This window comes from Macaca nemestrina, chromosome 18 (assembly GCF_043159975.1).
Source record: "Macaca nemestrina isolate mMacNem1 chromosome 18, mMacNem.hap1, whole genome shotgun sequence".
Taxonomy (NCBI): Eukaryota; Metazoa; Chordata; class Mammalia; order Primates; family Cercopithecidae; genus Macaca; species Macaca nemestrina.
Window position 1 is genome coordinate 65,848,908 of NC_092142.1, and position 21,479 is coordinate 65,870,386.

The 21,479-nt window shown below is 46.0% G+C and overlaps 1 protein-coding gene across 3 annotated transcripts in view; it reads right to left on the reverse strand.

Annotated features, from left to right (window-relative positions):
* The window catches only part of LOC105491556 (NEDD8 activating enzyme E1 subunit 1), a 29,051-nt gene extending 17,177 nt beyond the window's left edge, over positions 1-11,874 (reverse strand). Inside the window, exons 1-7 of one of the 3 annotated variants that reach the window (XM_071084705.1) lie at positions 11,724-11,874; positions 7,591-7,694; positions 7,437-7,497; positions 5,764-5,794; positions 4,407-4,478; positions 3,503-3,582; positions 1,239-1,348 (exon numbers count right to left, since the gene is read on the reverse strand). In XM_071084705.1, the coding sequence (XP_070940806.1) occupies positions 1,239-1,348; positions 3,503-3,582; positions 4,407-4,478; positions 5,764-5,794; positions 7,437-7,497; positions 7,591-7,694; positions 11,724-11,776 (511 nt within the window). In that variant the 5' untranslated portion in view covers positions 11,777-11,874. The remainder of the gene's footprint in view (positions 1-1,238; positions 1,349-3,502; positions 3,583-4,406; positions 4,479-5,763; positions 5,795-7,436; positions 7,498-7,590; positions 7,695-11,723) is intronic. The other 2 variants (XM_071084706.1, XM_071084707.1) reach the window with 2 other exon arrangements.
* Positions 11,875-21,479: the final 9,605 nt, after the last annotated feature.

The following is a 21,479-nucleotide window of genomic DNA, read 5'->3' on the forward strand; positions in this document are numbered from 1 at the left end:
AAGAACACACTGCCTCTTACTTAGGCCACTGGAAATTTCTAACAGCAATCCCTGCCTCCAATCTTTGCCCCTTTACATCCATTTACTTTCTACTCAACTTCAGAGTGACCCATTTAAAATAAAATGTTTACCCGGTCACTCTCCCACTTTCCACTCTTTTGTCCCCTCCCATCAGTTGACACCACTTTCAACTCTTAAATGGCTTACCACCAGCAGCCAGAGCTTATCCTGACAAGCACTCCCTAACTGCCCACACAGATATTACTCCTCAGTGACACTACCAATACCAATGGCTATCATCACATTAACAGAGTGCTTGGCTCATAGTAAAAATGCTTTCTTGAGTAAATAAAGAGCATTGTATGAATACTGGATGAAAATTTTATGATGATTAAAATTTTATAAGTAAAGGGCTTATATCAACCCTCAGCTGATGGAGGTCTGCCTATAAACGACTTTGGTCTCCTACAACAGTTTCCTTGGGAACAGTAGTTATGTAAATGTCTTTGTCGTGTGAAATTGCACCTGAATTGAGAGAACCTAAAGCCTGCATGAGGATGAAATAAAAGATTGGAGGGGCATGGTGCAGTGGCTCACACCTGTAATAACAGTACTTTGGGAGGCCAAGGCGGGTGGATCACCTGAGGTCAGGAGTTCTCGATCAGCCTGGCCAACATGGTGAAACCCTGTCTCTACTAAAAATGCAAAAAATTAGCTGGGCATGGTGGCGGGCGCCTGTAATCCCAGTTGGGAGGCTGAGGCAGGAGAATCAGTTGAACCCGGGAGGTGGAGGTTGCAGTAAGCCAAGATTGTGCCATTGTACTCCAGTCTGGGCAACAAGAGCGAAACTCTGTCTTAAAAAAAAAAAAAAAAAGACGGGAGAGGGGAAAGGTGGTGTAACTTCACGGGTCAGAGTGACCCACATTCCTTAGCTCTCCACAGCCATACATGCCTGATGTGGGTTGGGGGCAAAAGAAGCTGGGTACTTGCATAGTTGCTGGATCTCCTAATAAGATGAAGAAGCTGTACCTGTTATATGTCCTGCTTTGTATCCTTCTATAATGCTACATAAAGAGTAGATTGCAGCCTATTGAATCTGATTGCCACTTTGAATCTGCAACTAGAGATGTGCTGCTACAAATTTACTTTGTAATTTAAAACTGACTTTCTAAATTGTCAAGTTTCTAAAATTATAGCTAAAGCAACCAATAGTAAGCCCATATGCTCAACAATTTTACCTGGATGTTCTTTTATAATGATCCTCATATAACCAACTAGTCCATATGTCCTACAGATCAAAAGAGGAATCTGGGAATTCCAGAGGACATCTGCTAAGCGTAGTAAAGTGCTGTTTAAAAAAAAAAAAAAAAAAAAAAAGGCAAAATATGAACATAAGCAAATGGAAATATGCCAAACATGGGAACATGCAAAACATGAAAATGTCTTAAAATAAAGCAACTTTCTTACTAAATAATAAATGCAAAGGTACATAACTGCGTTTACATAAGCAGGTCAAGAATACACTGAAAAGCAAGCATTTCCATAGGTTGCAGTCTCAATGAAAGAAAGTACATCTTTTGGACAAGAGGGATGTGAAACCTTAGTCTGCCATATTAAGGAGAAACGTTAAAGAAAGATAATTCTAAACATTTCCATGACAGAGAAAAAATATAAAACCCACAAATACACCCCCAACAATTCCAATAACCAATTCTCTCTCTTTTTTTTTTTTTTTTAAAGATAGGGTCTCACTCTGTTGCCCAGGCTGGAGTGCAGTGGCATGATCATGGCTCACTACAGCCTTGACCTCCCGAGCTCAAGTGATTATCCCATTCCAGCCTTCTGAGTAGCTGAGACCACAGCATGCACACCATCTGGCTAAATTTTGTATTTTTTGTAGACACAAGGTTTTGCCATGTTGCCCAGGCTGGTCTTAAACTCCTGCGCTCAAGTGATCCGAACCTGTCTCAGCCTCTCAAACTGCTGGAATTACAGGCATGAGTCACTGCACCCAGCCTTCAATAATCAATTCTAACTAGTTTTTAATCACTAAAACAACAACAACAACAAAAAAAAACAACAAAAAAAAAGTTCAGTTTAATTGCTCTAAATATATTCCAAAAGTTTCACATCTAAGACTGGGCTTGGTGGCTCCACGCCTGTAATCCCAGGACTTTGGGAGGCTGAGGCGGGCAGATCACTTGAGGCCAGGAGTTTGAGATCAGCCTGGCCAACATGGTGAAACCTCATCTCTACTAAAAATACAAAAATTAGCTGGGCATGGTAGCACTTGCCTATAATCCCAGCTATTTGGGAGACTGAGGCACAAGAATTGTGCTAAGATTGAGCTAAGATTGTGCCACTGCACTCCAGCCTGAGCAACCGAGCAAGACTCTGTCTAAAGAATAATAATAAAAAAAAAAGTTTCAGTATTTTTATCTTCCCATCTTTTCAATGTTGGAAGATTTCTAAGAATTTTTTTTTAATTTATTTTATTTATTTATTTATTTTTGAGACAGAGTCTCACTCTGTCAGCAGGACTGGAGTGCAGTAGCATGATCTTGGCTCACTGCAAGCTCCGCCTCCCTGATTCAAGTGATTCTCCTGCCTCAGCTTCCCAAGTAGCTGGGACTACAGGCATGCGCCACCACGCCCAGCTAATTTTTGTATTTTTAGTATAGATGGGGTTTCACCATGTTGGCCAGGATGGTCTTGATCTCTTGACCTCATGATCTGCCCGCCTTGGCCTCCCAATTAAATTTACTTTTTTTGAGACCAGGTCTCACTTCGTCACCTAGGCTGAGTAGAGTGGCATGATCATGGCTTACTGCAGCCTCGACTCCCCAGGCTCCAGCAATCCTCCCATCTCAGCCTCCAGAGTAGCTGGGACCACAGACATGCGCCACCACTCCCAGCTAATTTTTGTATTTTTTGTTGAGATGGGGTTTTGCCATGTTGCCCAGGCTAGTCTCAAATTCCTGAGCTCAAGCAATCCACCCTCCTCAGCCTCCCAAAGTGTTGGGATTACAGGTGTGAGCCACCATGCCTGGTCAAGAGTTTCAAATTTATGGCTGGGCACAGTGGCTCACGCCTATAATCCCAGCACTTTAGGAGGCCGAGGCGGGCAGATCATGAGGTCAGGAGATCGAGAACATCCTGGCTAACACAATGAAACCCTGTCTCTAATAAAAATACAAAAAAGTAGACAGGAGTGGTGGCAGGCGCCTGTAGTCCCAGCTACTCAGGAGGCTGAGGCAGGAGAATGGTGTGAACTCGGGAGGCGGAGCTTGCAGTGAGCCAAGATCATGCCACTGTACTCCAGCCTAGAGGACAGAGTGAGACTCCATCTCAAAAAAAAAAAAAAAAAAAAAAGTTTCACATTTAAAGTTTCTGTAGAATTTAAAAATTTTAAAAACCGTATCATCATAGACTGTGCAAAGAAAATAAAACAATGCAAATCTAATAAGATTAAAATAAAAACATATTAACAAAAAAAATTTACCTTTCAGGAAGCTGAGTTGCAACCACAACAGTAAACCTACAGAAAAATGAAGGATCGTTGTCTAGAAGGTTTTCTGGACTCTAAATAGGGCAGCAAAGAAAAAAAAAATTTACGATCATATTAAACATGGCAGAGACAGTTAAGCTATTTTACAACAAATGAGGCAACAAACCCAATTCAACTAATCATAAAAGACACAAAGATTCAAAATTCTGGCCGAGCGCGGTGGCTCACGCCTGTAATCCCAGCACTTTGGGAGGCCGAGAAGGGCAGATCATGAGGTCAGGAGATGGAGACCATCCTGGCTAACCCAGTGAAACTCATATCTACTAAAAATACAAAAAATTAGCCAGGAGTGGTGGCTGGCGCCTATAGTCCCAGCTACTTGGGAGGCTGAGGCAGAAGAATGGCATGAACCCAGGAGGCGGAGCTTGCAGTAAGTCGAGATCGCAGCACTGCACTCCAGCCTGGGCTACAGAGCGAGATTCCGTCTCAAAAAAAAAAAAAAAAAAAACGATTCGGCCGGGCGCGGTGGCTCAAGCCTGTAATCCCAGCACTTTGGGAAGCCGAGACGGGCGGATCACAAGGTCAGGATATCGAGACCATCCTGGCTAACACAGTGAAACCCTGTCTCTACTAAAAAATGCAAAAAAACTAGCCGGGCGAGTTGGCGGGCGCCTGTAGTCCCAGCTACTCGGGAGGCTGAGGTAAGAGAATGGCGTAAACCCGGGAGGCGGAGCTTGCAGTGAGCTGAGATCAGGCCACTGCACTCCAGCCTGGGCGACAGAGTGAGACTCCGTCTCAAAAAAAAAAGAAAAGATTCAAAATTCTAAATTTCTAGGGCTTTTAATTATTTAAAAAATTGTATTTCAGCACAGACATAACAATGTGTGTACATATATACCTCTTCCACAAAACTTCCAGAGACATCGCTATTTAATTCTTGTAAGAATTCCATGGCAGCTTCAGCTCGGTTCTTTTTAAAAACAAAGCATTTAACTTGAATTAGAAAAAACTTGGTCACAATATAATCCCCCAATTTATGGAACAGGTAAATATACTGTAAAACTATCCAAATTTCATGCATAAGTATGACAACTCTGTTTCCCTTCTTTTTTCTTTTTAGAGACAGGCTTTTGTTCTGTTGTCCAGTTTGAAGCATAGTGGCCTGATCATAGCTCACTGCAGCCTTGAACTCCTAGGCTTAAGCAACCCTCCTGCCTCAGCCTCCCAAGTAGGTGGGACTACAGGCATGTGCTACCATGACCAGCTAATTTTTTTTTTTTTTTTTTGATATTTTGTAGAGACAGGGTCTTGACATGTTGTTGCCCAGGCTGGTCTTGAACTCCTGGCCTCAAGCAATCCTCCTGCCTTGACCTCCCAAAGTGCTGAGATTACAGGCGTGAGCCACTGCTCCCAGCCAATTCTGCTTCCCCTAGTGTTTAAGACTCAACAGAATATTACTTAAAACAAAGCAAAACCATCATCATCCAGAGTTCTCAAATGACATTATCTGTACTCTACTTTTTTGATTAGGCAAATGACCAAAAAACTCTGGGTAGCAGGCAGGGATATCCTGGATCAAGTTCAGACTCACTCTAATCCCCCACATCTATAATCCTGTACAAGAGTGGTTAATCACTAAGCTAACGGTCATTTCACTAAGTTGCCTATTATGGTTTGGTAAGATTTTTTTAGGCCGGGCATGGTGGCTCACGCTTGTAATCCCAGCACTTTGGGAGGCTGAAGCAGGCGGATCACGAGGTCAGGAGATCAAGACAATCCTGGCTAACACGGTGAAACCCCATCTCTACTAAAAATACAAAAAATTAGCCAGGCATGTTGGTGGGCGCCTGTAGTCCCAGCTACTCAGGAGACTAAGGCAGGAGAATGGCGTGAATCCGGGAGGCAGAGCTTGCACTGAGCCGAGATTGCGCCACTGCACTCCAGCCTGGGTGACTGACAGAGCAAGACTCCGTCTCAAAAAAAAAAAAAAAAATTTGTTAACCAGAATCCATCCTCTGAATATTAACATTACTCAAGATTTAGCTTTAATACAGGATACAACGTATAAACACAGACAGTACTTCTAAGTTTTTAAACTACCAAACATATGAAGATTTACAAGATGAGAAAAATTAGTTAACTTTTTTTTCAGAGAAATAATACACATTTTTAAAGTCAAAGCTTTTCAAGCAATCAAAACATAGTGGCATCGTTAGATGCTCACATGCAACTATATTCTCTAACAAATTGTTTACCTTGCCAATACTGCTTCTTTGAAGGAAGAAACTAAAGTGAACAAAACAAAGGAAAAAAAAGTAAAGTTTACTGACTATAAAGGAAAAGTTGTTATTGTAATAGCATGTATATTTCATTCATAGTATAAAACAAACTATATTGTGATTACAGATTATAATAGCCTTCCTGGTGGAAGAAAATCAGATGAAACTTATAAAGAAAGATAGGCTAATAAATTAATGTTTCTTTCCCAAAGTGTGTACCACAGAATGTGAATTTCACAAGATCCTCTGAGAGAAAAGGGTTCCTTGGCTAAAAAACGTTTGGGAAACACTGGCGGGTACAGTAGCTCATGCCTGTAATCCCAGCACTTTGGGAGGCCGAGGCGGGCAGATCATGAAGTCAGGAGATGGAGACCATCCTGGCTAACACAGTGAAACCCCGTCTCTATTAAAAATAGAAAACATTAGCTGGGCGTGGTGGCGGGCGCCTGTAGTCCCAGCTACTCAGAAGGCTGAGGTAGCAGAATGGTGTGAACCCAGGAGGCGGAGCTTGCAGTGAGCCAAGATCGCGCCACTGCACTCCAGCCTGAGTGACAGAGCAAGGCTCCGTCTCCAAAAAAAAAAAAAAACAGTTTGAGAAACACCATATACTATATTTCCTTCTTGGAAATTCATAATACACACAATACATGTGATACTAAAATCTTATGGTAAAGAAATTTTAACTTCATTTGATCCATTTCCCAAACTAATTTGACCGTGGAACCCATTGGCCCATTGAACAGCTCTTAACGATCCTAGAACCAGTGTTCCATAGACCACTCTCGGTGTATTGAACCATTTGTTTTTGCACGTAACTGTAACAGACTTGTTCAGACTTCCTCCCACACATACCCTTGATGTGTCTCAAGGCCCAGATATGAGGCTGCTGATCAGAGTCAGGATGCCACTTTTTGGTATAAGCTCACTGGCTCCATAAGGAGAAACCTTATTTTTATCATATTCTACTCTAACCAACCAAGTAAGCAAAGATAACAAGACTTCTTTGTATATATCAATAAAAAAGCTGTGCTGTGCCTAGCAGAAACTGGCACTACCATCCAAAGAAAAGGCATCAAAACTAAATATGAACTAATTGCTGGTTTTCCTTATATTTACTCACTGTTGTTGTTACTGACAAATACAATGAGAGATACCAGACTTCAAGTCCCTGAAAAGGTGAGCTTTAAATCCAAATTTGGGCATGCTCTGAAAGTCTAAATATAATCTTTAAAGAATACACAGGCCATCTTTAAAACAGCATTTTTGTAGACACAGTGTAAAGAGAGAGACACCTAGACTAAGCCTAGAAGACATCACAAACAACAGGTATTATTGTTAATCATATGCTAACACCTATGAATCAATGCAAGAGCTTAGGAAGTGCCCATATTCCATGAATAAAGGAATAATGACTACTCCTTTATATTAATAACAATAAAGACAGTAATGATAGGTACCATTTATTAATGCCCTATTTGCCAGATGCTATACTAGCACTTTACATATATTATCTCACTTCCTCCTCACCATAATCCCAAACATAAGGATGATTTCCACTGAAAGTTGAGTCACCCTGACTGAAGAGGTGAAGCTAAGATTCAGGCCTTGCCTTCCTTAACATGTATATATTTGAAAAGAATAGAACATACTTGTTTCCAGCATCTTCTCCGCTGACCTGATTTCCATCAATAATTGTAAACGAACCAATACCTGACAGCCAAAACAGAGTCAGTCAGGAATATATAGTTCTAGGTCATAATCTTAAAGAAGTATATTTAGAACACAACCACAAAACTGCATTACCTGGTAGTACCAAGTTTTTAAGAATTTCAGTTCCTGTGGCCGTTGCATTTATTAGGCAAACATGAGCAGATTCTAAAGCCTCTTGCCCATGATCACCCCACAACCTATAAAACAGACACAAATTTGACGTTTTTAAAACTTCCATGAAAATACAGCTTTATTTGAATGGTGATCCTTAAACTGTCCTTGCATAGACTGATGTGATAACCACCGAAAACAGGTAAGACAGGAACAGATATTACTATAGTGATTATACAGTAATCTAGAACTCAGGTTGATGCCTTGAATGGTTAGGGGGAAAGAGGGAGAGGGTCAAATCAGAAACAGAAACTTGGTCTTCCAGCTCCTTATCAGCCTGGGCACAAGAGTGACACTGTGTCTCAAAACAAACAAACAAACAAACAAACATTTAAAAAGTGTCTTTGGACTTAACCTCATCTGTTTTCTATTTCATTTATTCTTTTTTTTTTTTTTGAGATAGAGTCTTGCTCTGTCACCCAGGGTGGAGTATAGTGGTGTGAGCTCAGCTCACTTGGCCTCCCAAAGTGCTGGGATTATGGGTATGAGCCACCATGCCCAGCCCTATTTCATTTATTCTTAAATTATGTTAGATGCGCCAGGCACAGTGGCTCACGCCTGTAATCCCAGCATTTTGGGAGCCAAGGCGGGCAGATCACAAGGTCAGGAGATCGACAGACCATCCTGACTTAACATGGTGAAACCCCGTCCCTACTAAAAAATAGAAAAAATTAGCCGGACGTGGTGGCAGGAACCTGTAGTCCCAGCTACTCGGGAGGCTGAGGCAGGAGAATGGTGTGAACCCGGGGGGGGGAGCTTGCAGTGAGCCGAGATCGCGCCACTGCACTCCAGCCCCGGCAACAGAGCAAGACTCCATCTCAAAAAAAAAAAAAAAAAATTTTGTTAGATGCATTTAAGATCTCGATACAGGGCTTATTACTGTGACTTCTGCAAAAGCTTTACCAAGAAAACTGAATTACCATCTGAAAAGCCTCACATCAACTTCTACAGGAGTGCTTTAAAGTATATTACCCAGTGTACATTCTAATAGAATGATTAATGTGCCTTCCCTGTTACCTGATCTAAAGCAGATTACCCCTTGTTATGTAGCCAGTATGTCCTCCAGAGCGTATGTCAAGCAACTGTGTTTTCTGTTTGTTTGTTTTTGATACAGGGTCTTACTATGTTGTCCAGACTGGTCTTGAACTCCTGAGTTCAAGCATTCCTCTCGCCTCAGCCTCTAGAGTTGCTGGGACTACAGGCACAAGCTACTGCACCTGGCTTCATTTGTTTTTGTTTGCTGAGCATCCATCTTTCCACTTCGTAAGGGCCCAGACAGCTGTCAAATGTATGGAGGAATCGTCTAGAAGAACCAGATGGACTGTAAATGCCTGTTTTCTCCATCAAAGTATGGCATGTAGAAGACACCTGAGATACATGGTTGACAGATGCTTGGATCATTGGAGAGTAAATTTAAGAATACTGGTGCATCTTGGCCAGGCGCGGTGGCTCGCACCTGTAATCTCAGCACTTTGGGAGGCCGAGGCAGGCAGATCACCTGAGGTCAGGAGTTTGAGACCAGGCTGGCCTACTAAAAATACAAAAATTAGACAGGCGCAGTGGCGCGCACCTGTAATCCCAGCTACTCGGGAGGCTGAGGCATGAGAATCACATGAATGCAGGAGGCAGAGATTGCAGTGAGCCAAGACCACACCACTGCACTCCAGCCTGCGCAACAGAGTGAGACTCCGTTTCAAGAAAAAAAATACTGGTGCATCTCAAGCAGGGTGAGACAGTGTGTGTCTGTAATCCCAGCTGCTTGGGAGACTGATGCAGGAGGATCACTCCAGCCCATGAGATCAAGGCTGTGGTGTGCCAATAATCAGACCTGCGAACAGCCACTGCACTCCAGCCTGGGTAACATACTGAGACCCACCTCAAAAATAAAACAAAAAGAATACTGAGGCCAGGCGCTGTGGCTCATGCCTGTAATCCTAGCACTTTGGGAGGCTGAGGCAGGAGGATCACTTGAGTGCAGGGGTTCGAGACCAGCCTGGGCAAACCCCCATCTCTAAAAAAGTTAGCCAAGCATGGTGGCACATGCCTGTAGTCCCAGCTACTGAAGAGGCTGAGGCAGGAGGATCGTTGGAGCCCAGGAAATTGAGGCTGCAGTGAACAGAGTTCCTGCCACTGCACTCTAGCCATTGTACTCTAGCCTGGGTCAAAGAGTGAGACCTTGCCCCTGGAGAAAAAAAAAAAAAAAGAATCCTAGTGTGTCTCTAAGTAACATGCTTCAAGAAGAGGCCAAGTGAATCAGTCCTCTCTACTATCTTGCTGGCCCAACTATGGTGAAGTCAGGCGGAGCTTATTGACTGCTGGATTTTGCTTCTAAATGCTTCCCTTTGACACTTCAAAACCAGTTCTCACAATGAAAGGTAAAGTTTGGGACTTAAATGGAATGCCCTCAGCAAAAATCCTCTTTTGTTAGAGTTGCTTAGTAACCTCAACTATCTTCTCAGCTCTGTCATGCACAGTTATACCCGCATTAGAAACACAAGAACTCCAAGAATTTACAAGAAAACCTAAGTTGGTTATAAGGACTGTTACCTTGTTTCTTTTCCTAAAAGCCTGGAAGCAGGATGTAACTGAGTACCTCCAAACAAGCCAGAAGAGCCTGAGTTTACCTCCTGGCTCAAAGATATGGGGAATTCTGGGCAAGTTACCTAACTTCTCCAAGACTCAGTTTCTCCAACTGTAAGGCACAGGAAATGGCTGCTTTCAAGGGTGCTCTCAGAATTAAGTGCCCAAAGCCTCTAATACAGCACTAGGCTAGTGGCGCAAATAGAAGCTCCAGTCCTTGGGGACATATAACTTCTGTTATCTCAGAGGCTCCAGGAAGGAGGAAAGCCAAGCCGCTTTACCTCCACAGCCTCAAGACATAGAAGACGCTCAATAAACAAGGAATGGGGAGTGCAAGGAGAAAAGGCAAGGGTGGGGAAGTACCCAAGGACCCTTCTGATGACTTAGGCCTGCACTGTCCATTAAGGTAGCTGCTAGCCACATGTACTACTGAGCACAAGCAGCAAGGCTAGTGTTAACTGAGATGTGCTGTTAAGTGTAAAATACAGTATTTCTAAGACAGTTTTGGGGGGGCTTTTTTTGACAGAGTCTCGCTCTGTCACCCAGGCTGGAGTGCAGTGGCACGATCTCGGCTCACTGAAACCTACACCTCCTGGATTCAAGCGATTCTCCAGCCTCAGCTTCCAGAGTAACTAGGATTACAGGCGCGCACCACCACGCCCAGCTAATTTTTGAATTTTTAAATAGAAACAGGGTTTCACCATGTTGCCCAGGCTGGTATCGAACTCCTGACCTCAGGTGATCCGCCTGCCTCGGCCTCCCAAAGTGCTGATTACAGGCATGAGTCACTGTGCCGGTCCTCTAAGGCAGTTTTAAAAAGGAAAATACCCATGACCAGCTTGGGCGAGGTGGCGAAAACCTCGTTTCTACCCCCCAAAAAAAAAAAAAAAAAATTGAAATAAAAATTTAAGTAAAATATCTCAATAACTTTTTATATTGATAGTGTTGAAACAGTAATGTTTTGGACATATTGGATTAAACGGTATTTAAAAATCAATTTCACCTGTTTCATTTTACCTTTAGTGTGGTTACTAGAAAATTTATAATTACATTTGCGGCTCACATGAGACTAGCATTTTATTTCCATCGGACAGCCCCGGCTGAGAACAAAACCTAACCCTCTGTGCCGCCCTCGCGGCCGGGATGGGGTGCGCTCCGGGCCTCCCCATTCGGAAAACGAGGAGCCCGGGCGCAGCGAGGCGGGGCTGGCAGCCGCCTTAGCGACCCGGCTGGCGCTGGGGACCGCGGCCCCCCGAACCGCACACCGCGTGGCGGGGGAAGGGGTCCCAGCCTTCGCGGAGGACCTCTGGCCCAGGGTGGGAGCCCCGGGCGCCGGCTTCCCGCGCCCCGCACAGCCCGGACCAGCCTGGAAGAAGGCCTGAGGGAGGCCCGACCACGCCGCCCGCGCCCTCAGGCCCGGCCCGGCCGCTGGGAAGCCCGCCGGCCCACCCTCGGCTCGGTGAGCCTCGGCTCACCTCAGCTGCCGGTCGTACTTCTGCTCCTTGAGCAGCTTCCCCGGCTGCGCCATGGCCGCGCCCGCAGCGCGGAGAACAGCGGAGCCCCAGCGGACCGCCGCCACCAGCTCCACAAGCGCGCAGGCGCACTGAGCGCCCCTCAGCCGCTACCGCCCCCTGCGCGCCGCCTGCAGGGGGCGCCGCACTGCACTGCGCACGCGTCGCCGGTACGCCGGGGCGAAGGCGGTCCCGGTACCCGAGGGTGTGGGGCTCTCGAGCCCCGTCGGCCGGAAGAGCAGCCCCGCTAGCTTGCCAGTTCGCCCTCTGTCCGTGCAGTAATTGGGGGAAACTGGGGCCTTGGAATCAGGCATACTTGTATTTTGACCACTTAACTGGTTGTGAGATCTACTCTTTACCTCTCAAATCCTCAGTTTGCTCACCTGTGCAGTGGGGATAAATGGGTCCCAAGTGTCTTTTGACCTTAAATGAGATTTTGAATACAGGAGACCAGACTCCCCCCAAATCTTACATGAATAAAAACTTTCATTATTATAATCATTATTTTTCACCCATTTCTTCCTCTCATGAAAAGCCCACAAGCCTATTTTGGTTTTTTTTGTTTTTTTGTTTTGTTTTTTTGTTTTTTTGTTTTTGAGACGGAGTCTTGCTGTCTCTCCCAGTCCGGAGTGCAGTGGCGCGATCTCGGCTCACTGCAAGCTCCGCCTCCCGGGTTCACGCCATTCTCCTGCCTCAGCTTCCCGAGTAGCTGGGACTACAGGCGCCCGCCACCACGCCCGGCTAATTTTTTGTATTTTTAGCAGAGACGGGGTTTCACCGTGTTAGCCAGGATGGTCTCGATCTCCTGACCTCGTGATCCGCCCGTCTCGGCCTCCCAAAGTGCTGGGATTACAGGCGTGAGCCACCACACCCGGCCTACAAGCCTATTTTGAATCAAAGCTAGGGGCTCCCTTCTGCAGATGCAGACAAGTCCAGGGCTCTATTCTTGGAGAGTTTAGTCTCATGAAGGAAGAGAGACAGTAAACAAGCACTTACCAGACAATGTGGCCTTCCTCCAGATAGAGGGAAGCAGGGTGCTCAGGGGTGCACAGAAGAACCTCCCCACTCCCCCTCTCCAAGAATGTTTCATGTGGTGTGGAGATGGAGGAGTGTTTTGTTTTGTTTTGTTTTGTTTGAGACAGGGTCTCGTGCTGTTGCTCAGGCTGGAGTTCAGTGGTGTGATCTCAATTCGCTGCAGCCTCAACCTCCCAGGCAGCAATCCTCCCACTTCAGCCTCCCAAGTAGCTGGGACTACAGGCATGCACCACCACACCCAGCTAATTTTGGTACTTTTTTTGTAGAGATGGGGTTTCGCCATGGCCCAGGCTGGTCTCAAACTCCTGGGCTCAAGCGATCTGCCTACCTTGGCCTCCCAATGTGCTGAAATTACAGGCATGAGCCACCATGCGCAGCTGGAAGGATGTTTCAAGCATAAAGAACAGCAGGTGCCATCTCTAGGAAGCCAAGAACGCATAATGAGCTGTAGGTGCTAGAGTAAGTTTGGTCAGGAGAAGGATAGGGAGTGGTTGAGAAGGTTTGAGAGACAGTTGGGACGGGCTGGGTTCTAAGAACTGTGAACCTAGATCCAAGGAGGAATTTAAAGTCCTCCACTTCCTGAAAAGACCCTCCTTTCAGGAAGAGAATGGCTGTCCTGTGGGGATGGGAGGCCAAGGAAGGAGGTTATCCCATGAGGACAATTGGGAGGGGGTGGTGGTGCTGAAGACAAGGTGACCATCTGTGAGGGAGATGAAGACTCCTTCCCCTCTATCTCACAGACCCTACAGGCAACTTGAGGTTAATAACTGCCTGAAATAAGGTGAACACGAGCACAGATCCCCACCCCCAATCCCCTAGGATGGGGACCAGAGAGGTGGCACAGTTTGATGGTAATGATGTAGTGATGATGGATTGCACTTTCCCCTGGGCGCGGTCTCCTGAACAAGGGTGAGAGTACACCCTCCCATACCTTCCCTTGCCCTTACCCAGCTCCCATGGAACACACTAATGGGAAACAGAGGCATGAGGCTTTCCCAGCTCATCATGTGTTTGTGCTGTCACATTTCCTTCTCCAAGTGGACAGGTAAAATATAAGGGATAATAAAATACACTCCGGGAAAGTAGGAAGGTCAAAAGGCAGCAGATGAGAGTTCACTGCTTAGTTTCTCATGCCCATGGACTTCATCAAAGGAAACATCCTCAAATTTGGTAGAAGGCGAGTCATAGTGCCCGTGAAGAAGTAAATGATTTTGAAAAGGTTTGTGTTGGTGTTGTCTGTAAAATGATACCTCAGGGTATCCGTTTCCTAGGAATGTCATAACAAAGAACCACAAACTGGGTGACTTAAAATAAGAGAAATGTATTGTCTCAAGGTTCTGGAGGCTGGAAGTCTGCAATCAAAGCATGGGCGTGACTATGCTCCTTCTGAAACCTGTAGGGGAGAATCCGTCCTTGCTGCTTCTTGGCTTCTGGGGGTTTGCTGGCAATCTTTGGCTAGCAGCCACAGAACTTCAATCTCTGCCTCCATCGTCACATGGCATTCTCCCCTCATGTGTCTGTGTCTCCTCTCTTGAGGACACAAGTCACATTGGATCAGGACTCACGCTGATGACTTCATCTTAATTGGATTACACTTGCAGAGACCCTGTTTCCAAATAAGATCACCTTCACGGGTACTGGCAGGTTAGGACTTCAGTAACTTTTGGGGAGGACATAATTCAGCCCATACCCAGAAGCTTTGTATTAATATTATCATTATTTTTTAGAGGTGGAGTCTCACTATATTGCCCAGACTTGTCTCAAACTCCTGGGTTCAAGCAGTCCTCCTGCCTCAGCCCCTCAAAATTAAAAACCCATTTCTAATAGAGTTATTTGTTTTATTGTTATTGAGTGGTCTGAGTTTGTATATTTTGGATATTAGTCCCTGATCTAATGTATATTTTGTAAATATTTTTTCTCAATCTGTGGGTTGTCTCTTTACTCTGTCATTTCCTTTGCCATGCAGAAGCTTTTTAATTTGGTATAAACCCATTTGTCTTATTTTTGCTTTTGTTGCCTATGCTTTTGGAGTCCGGTTACTATTTTTGGGGGGAGTGGGGGACAAGATCTCATTCTTTCACCTGGGCTGGAGTGCAGTGGTATAATCATGACTCACTGTAGCCTTGACCTCCTAGGTTCAAGCAATCCTCCCACTTCAGCCTTCTGAGCAGCTGAGACTACAGGCACCCACCACCACGCCTGGCTAATTTTTAGATTATTTTCTGTAGAGATGAAACTGAAAATAATAATAATAATTCAACCCATAAAACCATGTAAAGGTGTCTACGCTGGAGCAGAGGAGGCTGATCAGACACAGTTCTTTTGATGGCCCTGCATGAAAGAACTCAGGGCCCACTGGTGAGTTATCCATGTTGTGGAGGGTGGAAACCAGATATATCAGACCAGGAAGCCATGGTGTAATTTATTTAAGCAATTGGTTTTCAAAGTGTGGTCCTGGACCAGCAGCATCAACATCACTTTGGAAACTTGTTAGAAAGGCAAATTTTTGGCTGGGTACAGTGGCTCGTGCCTGTAATTCCAGCACTTTGGAAGGCTAAGGCAGGAGGATTCCTTGAGGCCAGGAGTTCGAGACTAGCCTGGGCAACATAGCAAGACCCTGTCTCTACAAAAAGAAAAAAAAAAATTTAAAAATTATCCAGGCATGGTGGTGTATGCTGGTAGTCCCAGCTACTTGGGAAACTAAGGTGGAAGGATCACTTGAGCCCAGGAGTTTGGGGTTGCAGTGAGCTATTATCTTGCCACTGCACTCCAACCTGGGCAACAGAGTGAGATATCCCTATCTTAAAACAAATAAATAAATAAGTGTGAAAAAAAAAAGAAGGCCAGGTAAGATGACTCACTCTGGTAATTCCAACACTTAGGAGGCTGAGGCAGGAGGATTGTTTGAGCCCAGGAGCTCGAAACCAGGCTGGGTGACATGGCGAGACCTTGTCTCTGAAAAAAAAGAAGTACAAATTCTTGGACCTTATCCATACTTGCTGAATCAGAAACTGTAGAGTGAGGCTCAGGAAACAAGTCATCCAGGTGATTCTGATACATGCTTGATCCTATCCTGGCTTTCTCAGCACTTACTATGATGCCAGGCAGGCCCCTGACATGCATCACCTCATGAGCTCACAACCACCCAATGCAATAGATATTGCTGCTAACCCTGATTTACAGACAGAGGGCAGATGTTTGGAGAGAAGAGTGAAGTAACAAAGAATAAGAGGTGGTGCAGGGGTTAGAAACAAATATCCCAGTCTGGTGCAGTGGCTCACACCTGTAATCACACCTGTAATCCCACACCTGTAGTACTTTGGGAGGCCAAGGCAGGAGGATCACTTGAGGCCAGGAGTTTGAGACCAGCCTGGGCAACATTACAAGACCCCGTCTCTACAAAAAATAAAAAATGTCGTCGGGTGCGGTGGCTCACATCTGTAATCCCAGCACTTTGGGAGGCCAAAGTGGGCAGATCACGAGGTCAGAAGTTCAAGACCAGCCTGGCCAACATGGTGAAACCTTGTCTCTATTAAAAATGCAAAAATTTGCCTGGCGTGGCGGTGGGCACCTGTAATCCCAGCTACTCAGGAGGCTGAGGCACGAGAATCACTTGAAAACGGAAGGCAGAGGTTACAGTGAGCCAAGATCATGCCACTGCACTCCAGCATGGGTGAAAGAGCGAAACTCTGTCTCAAAAAAAAAAAAAAAATTAGCCAGGCATAGTGGCACACCTGTAGTCCCAGCTACTTGGTGGGAGGATCACTTGAGCCCAGGAGTTGGAGGCTGCAGTGAGCTATGACTGCACCACTGCACTCTAGTCTGGGTGACAGAGTGAGACCTTATCTCAAACAAAAAGAAACAAATGCCCCCAACAGATCTGACCAGACCCCAGCGCAAGTCTGTTATTTTATCAGTCCATTTGGTCTCAATGAGGGCAGACTGGATCTTTGGACTGTCAGGAAGTTGGAGGCTAGCTCTGTGCTGGCAGAGATTATAGTCTGCGGGAGACCAGCCAGGAAGAATGAGTCATAACCCAGGACATCCTCCCGGGCCACTAGCCCTCCCTGCCTGTCCTTGTGCATCCTATCCCTTCTCACCCTGGTCGTCATTGGCTGATCTCTTGCCTCGCTCCCCAACCCCATAAGCTCCTTGAGGCAGCTATGAGTCTATAATGTTCACAGTTGTATCACCTGTGCCTAGCCCAGCAGTTGACATCTAATAAGTCTTCAGTAAATGTTTATTGAATTAAAGAATAAATTTCTGAAACTATTGCCATCATACTTTGTACATTTTAAAATATGTTCCAAGGCCGGGCGCAGTGGCTCAAGCCTGTAATCCCAGCACTTTGGGAGGCCGAGACGGGCGGATTACAAGGTCAGGAGATCGAGACCATCCTGGCTAACATGGTGAAACCCCGTCTCTACTAAAAATACAAAAAAACTAGCTGGGCGAGGTGGCGGGCGCCTGTAGTCCCAGCTACTCGGGAGGCTGAGGCAGGAGAATGGCATAAACCCGGGAGGCGGAGCTTGCAGTGAGCTGAGATCCGGCCACTGCACTCCAGCCTGGGCGACAGAGCGAGACTCCGTCTCAAAAAAAAAAAAAAAATATGTTCCTAGCAATGTATATATCATTTGATTTGATGATTCTACCTCTATCAATTTATTCCAAGGAAATCATCAGACACATATAAAGATGTATAAGTAAGGAGACTAGGCACGTTGGTTCACACCTGTAATCCCAGTACTTTGGGAGACTGACGTGGAAGTATTGCTCGAGGCCAGGAATTTGAGATAGATCAGCCTGAGCAACACAGTGAGACCCTTTTTCTTTTCTGAGACGGAGTTTCACTCTGTTGCCCAGGTTGGAGTGCAGTGGCACAATCTTGGCTCACTGCAAGCTCTGCCTCCTGGTTCACACCATTCTTCTGCCTCAGCCTCCCGAGTAGCCGGGACTACAGGCACCCGCCACCACGCTTGGCTAATTTTTTTTTTGTAATTTTAGTAGAGATGGGGTTTCACCATGTTAGCCAGGATGGTCTCAATCTCCTGAACTCATGATCCACCCGCCTCCCAAAGTGCCGGGATTACAGGTGTGAGCCACCGCACCCGGCCGACCCCATCTCTTAAAAAAAAAAAAATACTAAAAAAAAAAAATCATACGGGCTCTCAAAAAAAAAAAAATACTAAACATGTACAAATAAGGATGTTCACTGCAGTGATATTTGCAACACTGAAAACTAGAAATAACAAAATCACAGCAGTGTGTGAATGAATATTATGTGTCAAGTTCTCCAAGGCCGATCAAGTAAGGAAACACTTACCACAGGGCACTGGGTGGGAAAAAACTGGTCACAAAGCCATCCTATGATCCTGATTGCTCAATGGTTTTCTGGTTTTTTTTGTTTTGTTTTTTTAAAGATGGGGTCTCTCTATGTTACCCAGGCTGGAGAGCAGTGGCTATTCATATGTGTGATTATAGCATACTACAGTCTCAAACCCCTGGACTTAAGGGATCCTCCCACCTCAGCCTCCTGAGTAGCTGGGATTATAGGCACACCACCATACCTGGCCTTGACTATTTATGTACTACTAATACATAGTCTCTATATAATCTTTAAGAAAAAGAAAAAGAATAAAGGAAGTGAAAGCTGGAGGCCAAAGTCGTTGGATGAATGAGGCTTGGCTTTACAGGCTGCTCATGCCCTCCTCCCCCAGGCCTCCATCACAGCCCTCACATCCCCCATTTTCCCCTCCCATATAAATAGCAAAAACCAGGAGCCACTGACACCAGTGAGACCAAAGAGAAAACTCTCAAGCAGAGAAATCAACTCGGCTTTAAAAACAGCATGTAATTGAGACTGGAGGCACCTGAATGGAGGCACAGGCTCCCCAAAGTTGACCTGAGTGGGCTGCTGGGGCAACTGGCACTTCACCTTAGAAGGGCAGTCTCCACTGGCTCCTCTCACCTGCCTGAGTTCCCAGTACCCAGAGAAAATGCTGAAGATAGGCTGCAGGAAGGAAAGAACTGAATCAACTTTTATTTGGTTGTTAAAGAGGTAATACATGCTTTAATTCATTCAAAAGATACAAAGGAGTACCAGTAAAGAGTGCCCTTCCCACGCCATACCACACCCTTCCACAACCTCCCACAACCTTCCGGCATCCAGTCTCCTCCCTGTAGGTAAACATTGTCCCTAGCTTCTCTTAAGTCCTTTTGGAGGGACTTGCATATACACACAAATGAGAGTCAAATTTAAAATCCACTTCCTCCCTTTCCAGTGATTTTGGACAATATTGAATAAGGGACCCAGCAGCCCTGGGTTTTCATCTTTGTTCAGTCACTCACTGCACATCTTTGAGCCCATCACTCATCTTCTCTGAGTCTCGCTTTTCTCATCTGTAAAATGGGGTAAAAAATCCCCCCAGGGTTACTATGTAGATGAAGTTGGATGAAAAAATATATGAAGAATTCCAATTGTAATTTTTTTTTTTTTTTTTTTGGACACAGAATCTCACTCTGTAGCCCAAGCTGGAGTGCAGTGATGTGACCTTGGCTCACTGCAACCTCTGCCTCCTGGACTCAAGCAATTCTCATGCCTCAGCCTCTTGAGTAGCTGAGACTACAGGCACCTGCCACCATACCTGGCTAATTTTTTGTACTTTAGTGGAGACAGGGTGTCACCATGTTGCCCAGGATGGTCTTGAACTCCTGAGCTCAGGTAATCCACCCACCTCGGCCTCCCAAAGTGCTGGGATTACAGGCGTGAGCTACTGTGCCTGGCCCAATTGTATCTTTTAAGAACTACAAATAAATATGAAAAAGACCTGAGTTCCTCTGAAGAGGAAATGGGCCAATGGAGTTTGGGCTATCCCCAGAGCTCTCTCCCAGGTAAAGGGTGCTGGCAGCTCTCCCAGGTAAAGGATGGCTGGCTTCTCTGGGAGATAGAAGGTCCAGGCCTCATCCAGAAGCACGCCTTTGTCTTCTTGATCTGTAGATGCCATTTCTGGCTTGGAGACCTGAGGCCTTAACAATGGTGGATTCTCTGTCACATCTGGTCTTGGGGGCTACTTGTCTCTGTCATAAGTCCCCTGCCCCACCCTAGGGTCATATTTATATTAAGGATCCCTTCCTGCTCCTGGATCAGAGAGGGGCATCTTTGCAGGCCTGGGCAGTCACTGACATTGGCCCAGCCAACCAGTTGTCAATTAATCTCCATAGCTCTATCTGAGGATCTGGGGTCAGGGCCTGGGAGAGGGAAACTGAGACAGACACAGAGATGTAGGGGAGCCAGGCAGACAAGATGGCAGATTCCTGCACAAGGTCAGCCAAGAGCAGGGCCTGAAAGAGTGTCTCTGTTCAAGATCTGGCCAGCAGACATTGTACTAGTGGCTGTTCAACTCTGCTGAGTACAGGACCCTGGGTGGGATCATTTCTCTGTCCTTCCATCCACCCATCTGTTTGTCTTTCCAAAACTGCCTGCTGAGGACTAGCCAGAGACAAGCCCTATCCCTGGCACAAGGCCACATCCTAAGATGAATCAGATTGGGCTGGCTGGAGCCAGTGGGTGGAGGACAGAGGATGCACCAGGTGGAGGGCACCACAAGGACCACGGCTTGTGGGTGGGAAAATCCTGGGCCAAGGCAGGCGCTGGGGTTGAGTGCAGGGTGGAGGGTCTGAGCTCCCAGTGGGTGTACTGAAGGTTATGGGGAGGTCAGGAGAGGAGGGACTAACAGCAGGCTATGGAGGGACAAGCAGAGTCCCTGAAGAAAGGAGGAAGCAGCAGAGAAAATAACAGGGATGGTGGAAGTCAGAGCCTCAGACTGAGCTCTAAGGGGAAGCCACCTGGTGTCTGCCTGTCCTCAGGCCCATTGGTTGATGCCACTCCTCCTCACTCCCCCTTGGAGCTCTGGTTCTACCTGGGCCAAGGGTTCAGATTGCCAGTCCTGTCCCTGCATCTACCCCAGGGTTCCTGGATCCCCACACTCACAGTACACCCTTGTACCCAGCACCAAGGAGAAATGGTAAAGACCCCAGTGTCAGGCCAGGAGTGGTGGCTCACGCCTGTAATCCCAATACTTTGGGAAGCCAAGGCGGGTGGATTACTTGAGGCCAGAAGTTTGAGACCAGCCTAGACAACATGGTGAAACCCCATCTCTACAAATAAATACAAAAATTAGCTGGGTGTGGTGGCCCACACCTGTAATCCCAGCTACTTGGAAGGCTGAGGCAGAAGAATCACTTGAACCAAGGAGGTGGAGGTTGCAGTGAGCTGAGATAGTGCCAGCCTGGGTGATAGAGCAAGACTCTGTCTAAAAACAAACAAGCAAGCAAACAAACAAAAAATCCCACAAAACTCCGAGTGTCTGGAGTAAGAACCCCAGGGAATGAACCCCCTACCCCCTGGCTAGATGACCTTGGGCAAGTCACTTCAGTTCTCCCGGCCTCAGTCCCCTCCTCTGTCAGACAGGGCTAATGGAAACACCCAACCTTGTAGGGTAATTGAGAGGGTTACACTATAGGAAAGACCCAAAGCTTGGCCCAGCACCTGCAACAGCCTCTGGCAAACAGTGGAAGTTCCAATTCTGGACACTTGATGGTCAGTGTAGTTTGCAGTTTAAAGGGGACTTTCCAACCCCAAAGGATTCAGGACCCAGAGCTCAGGTCCCTGGTGGTGGTATTTGC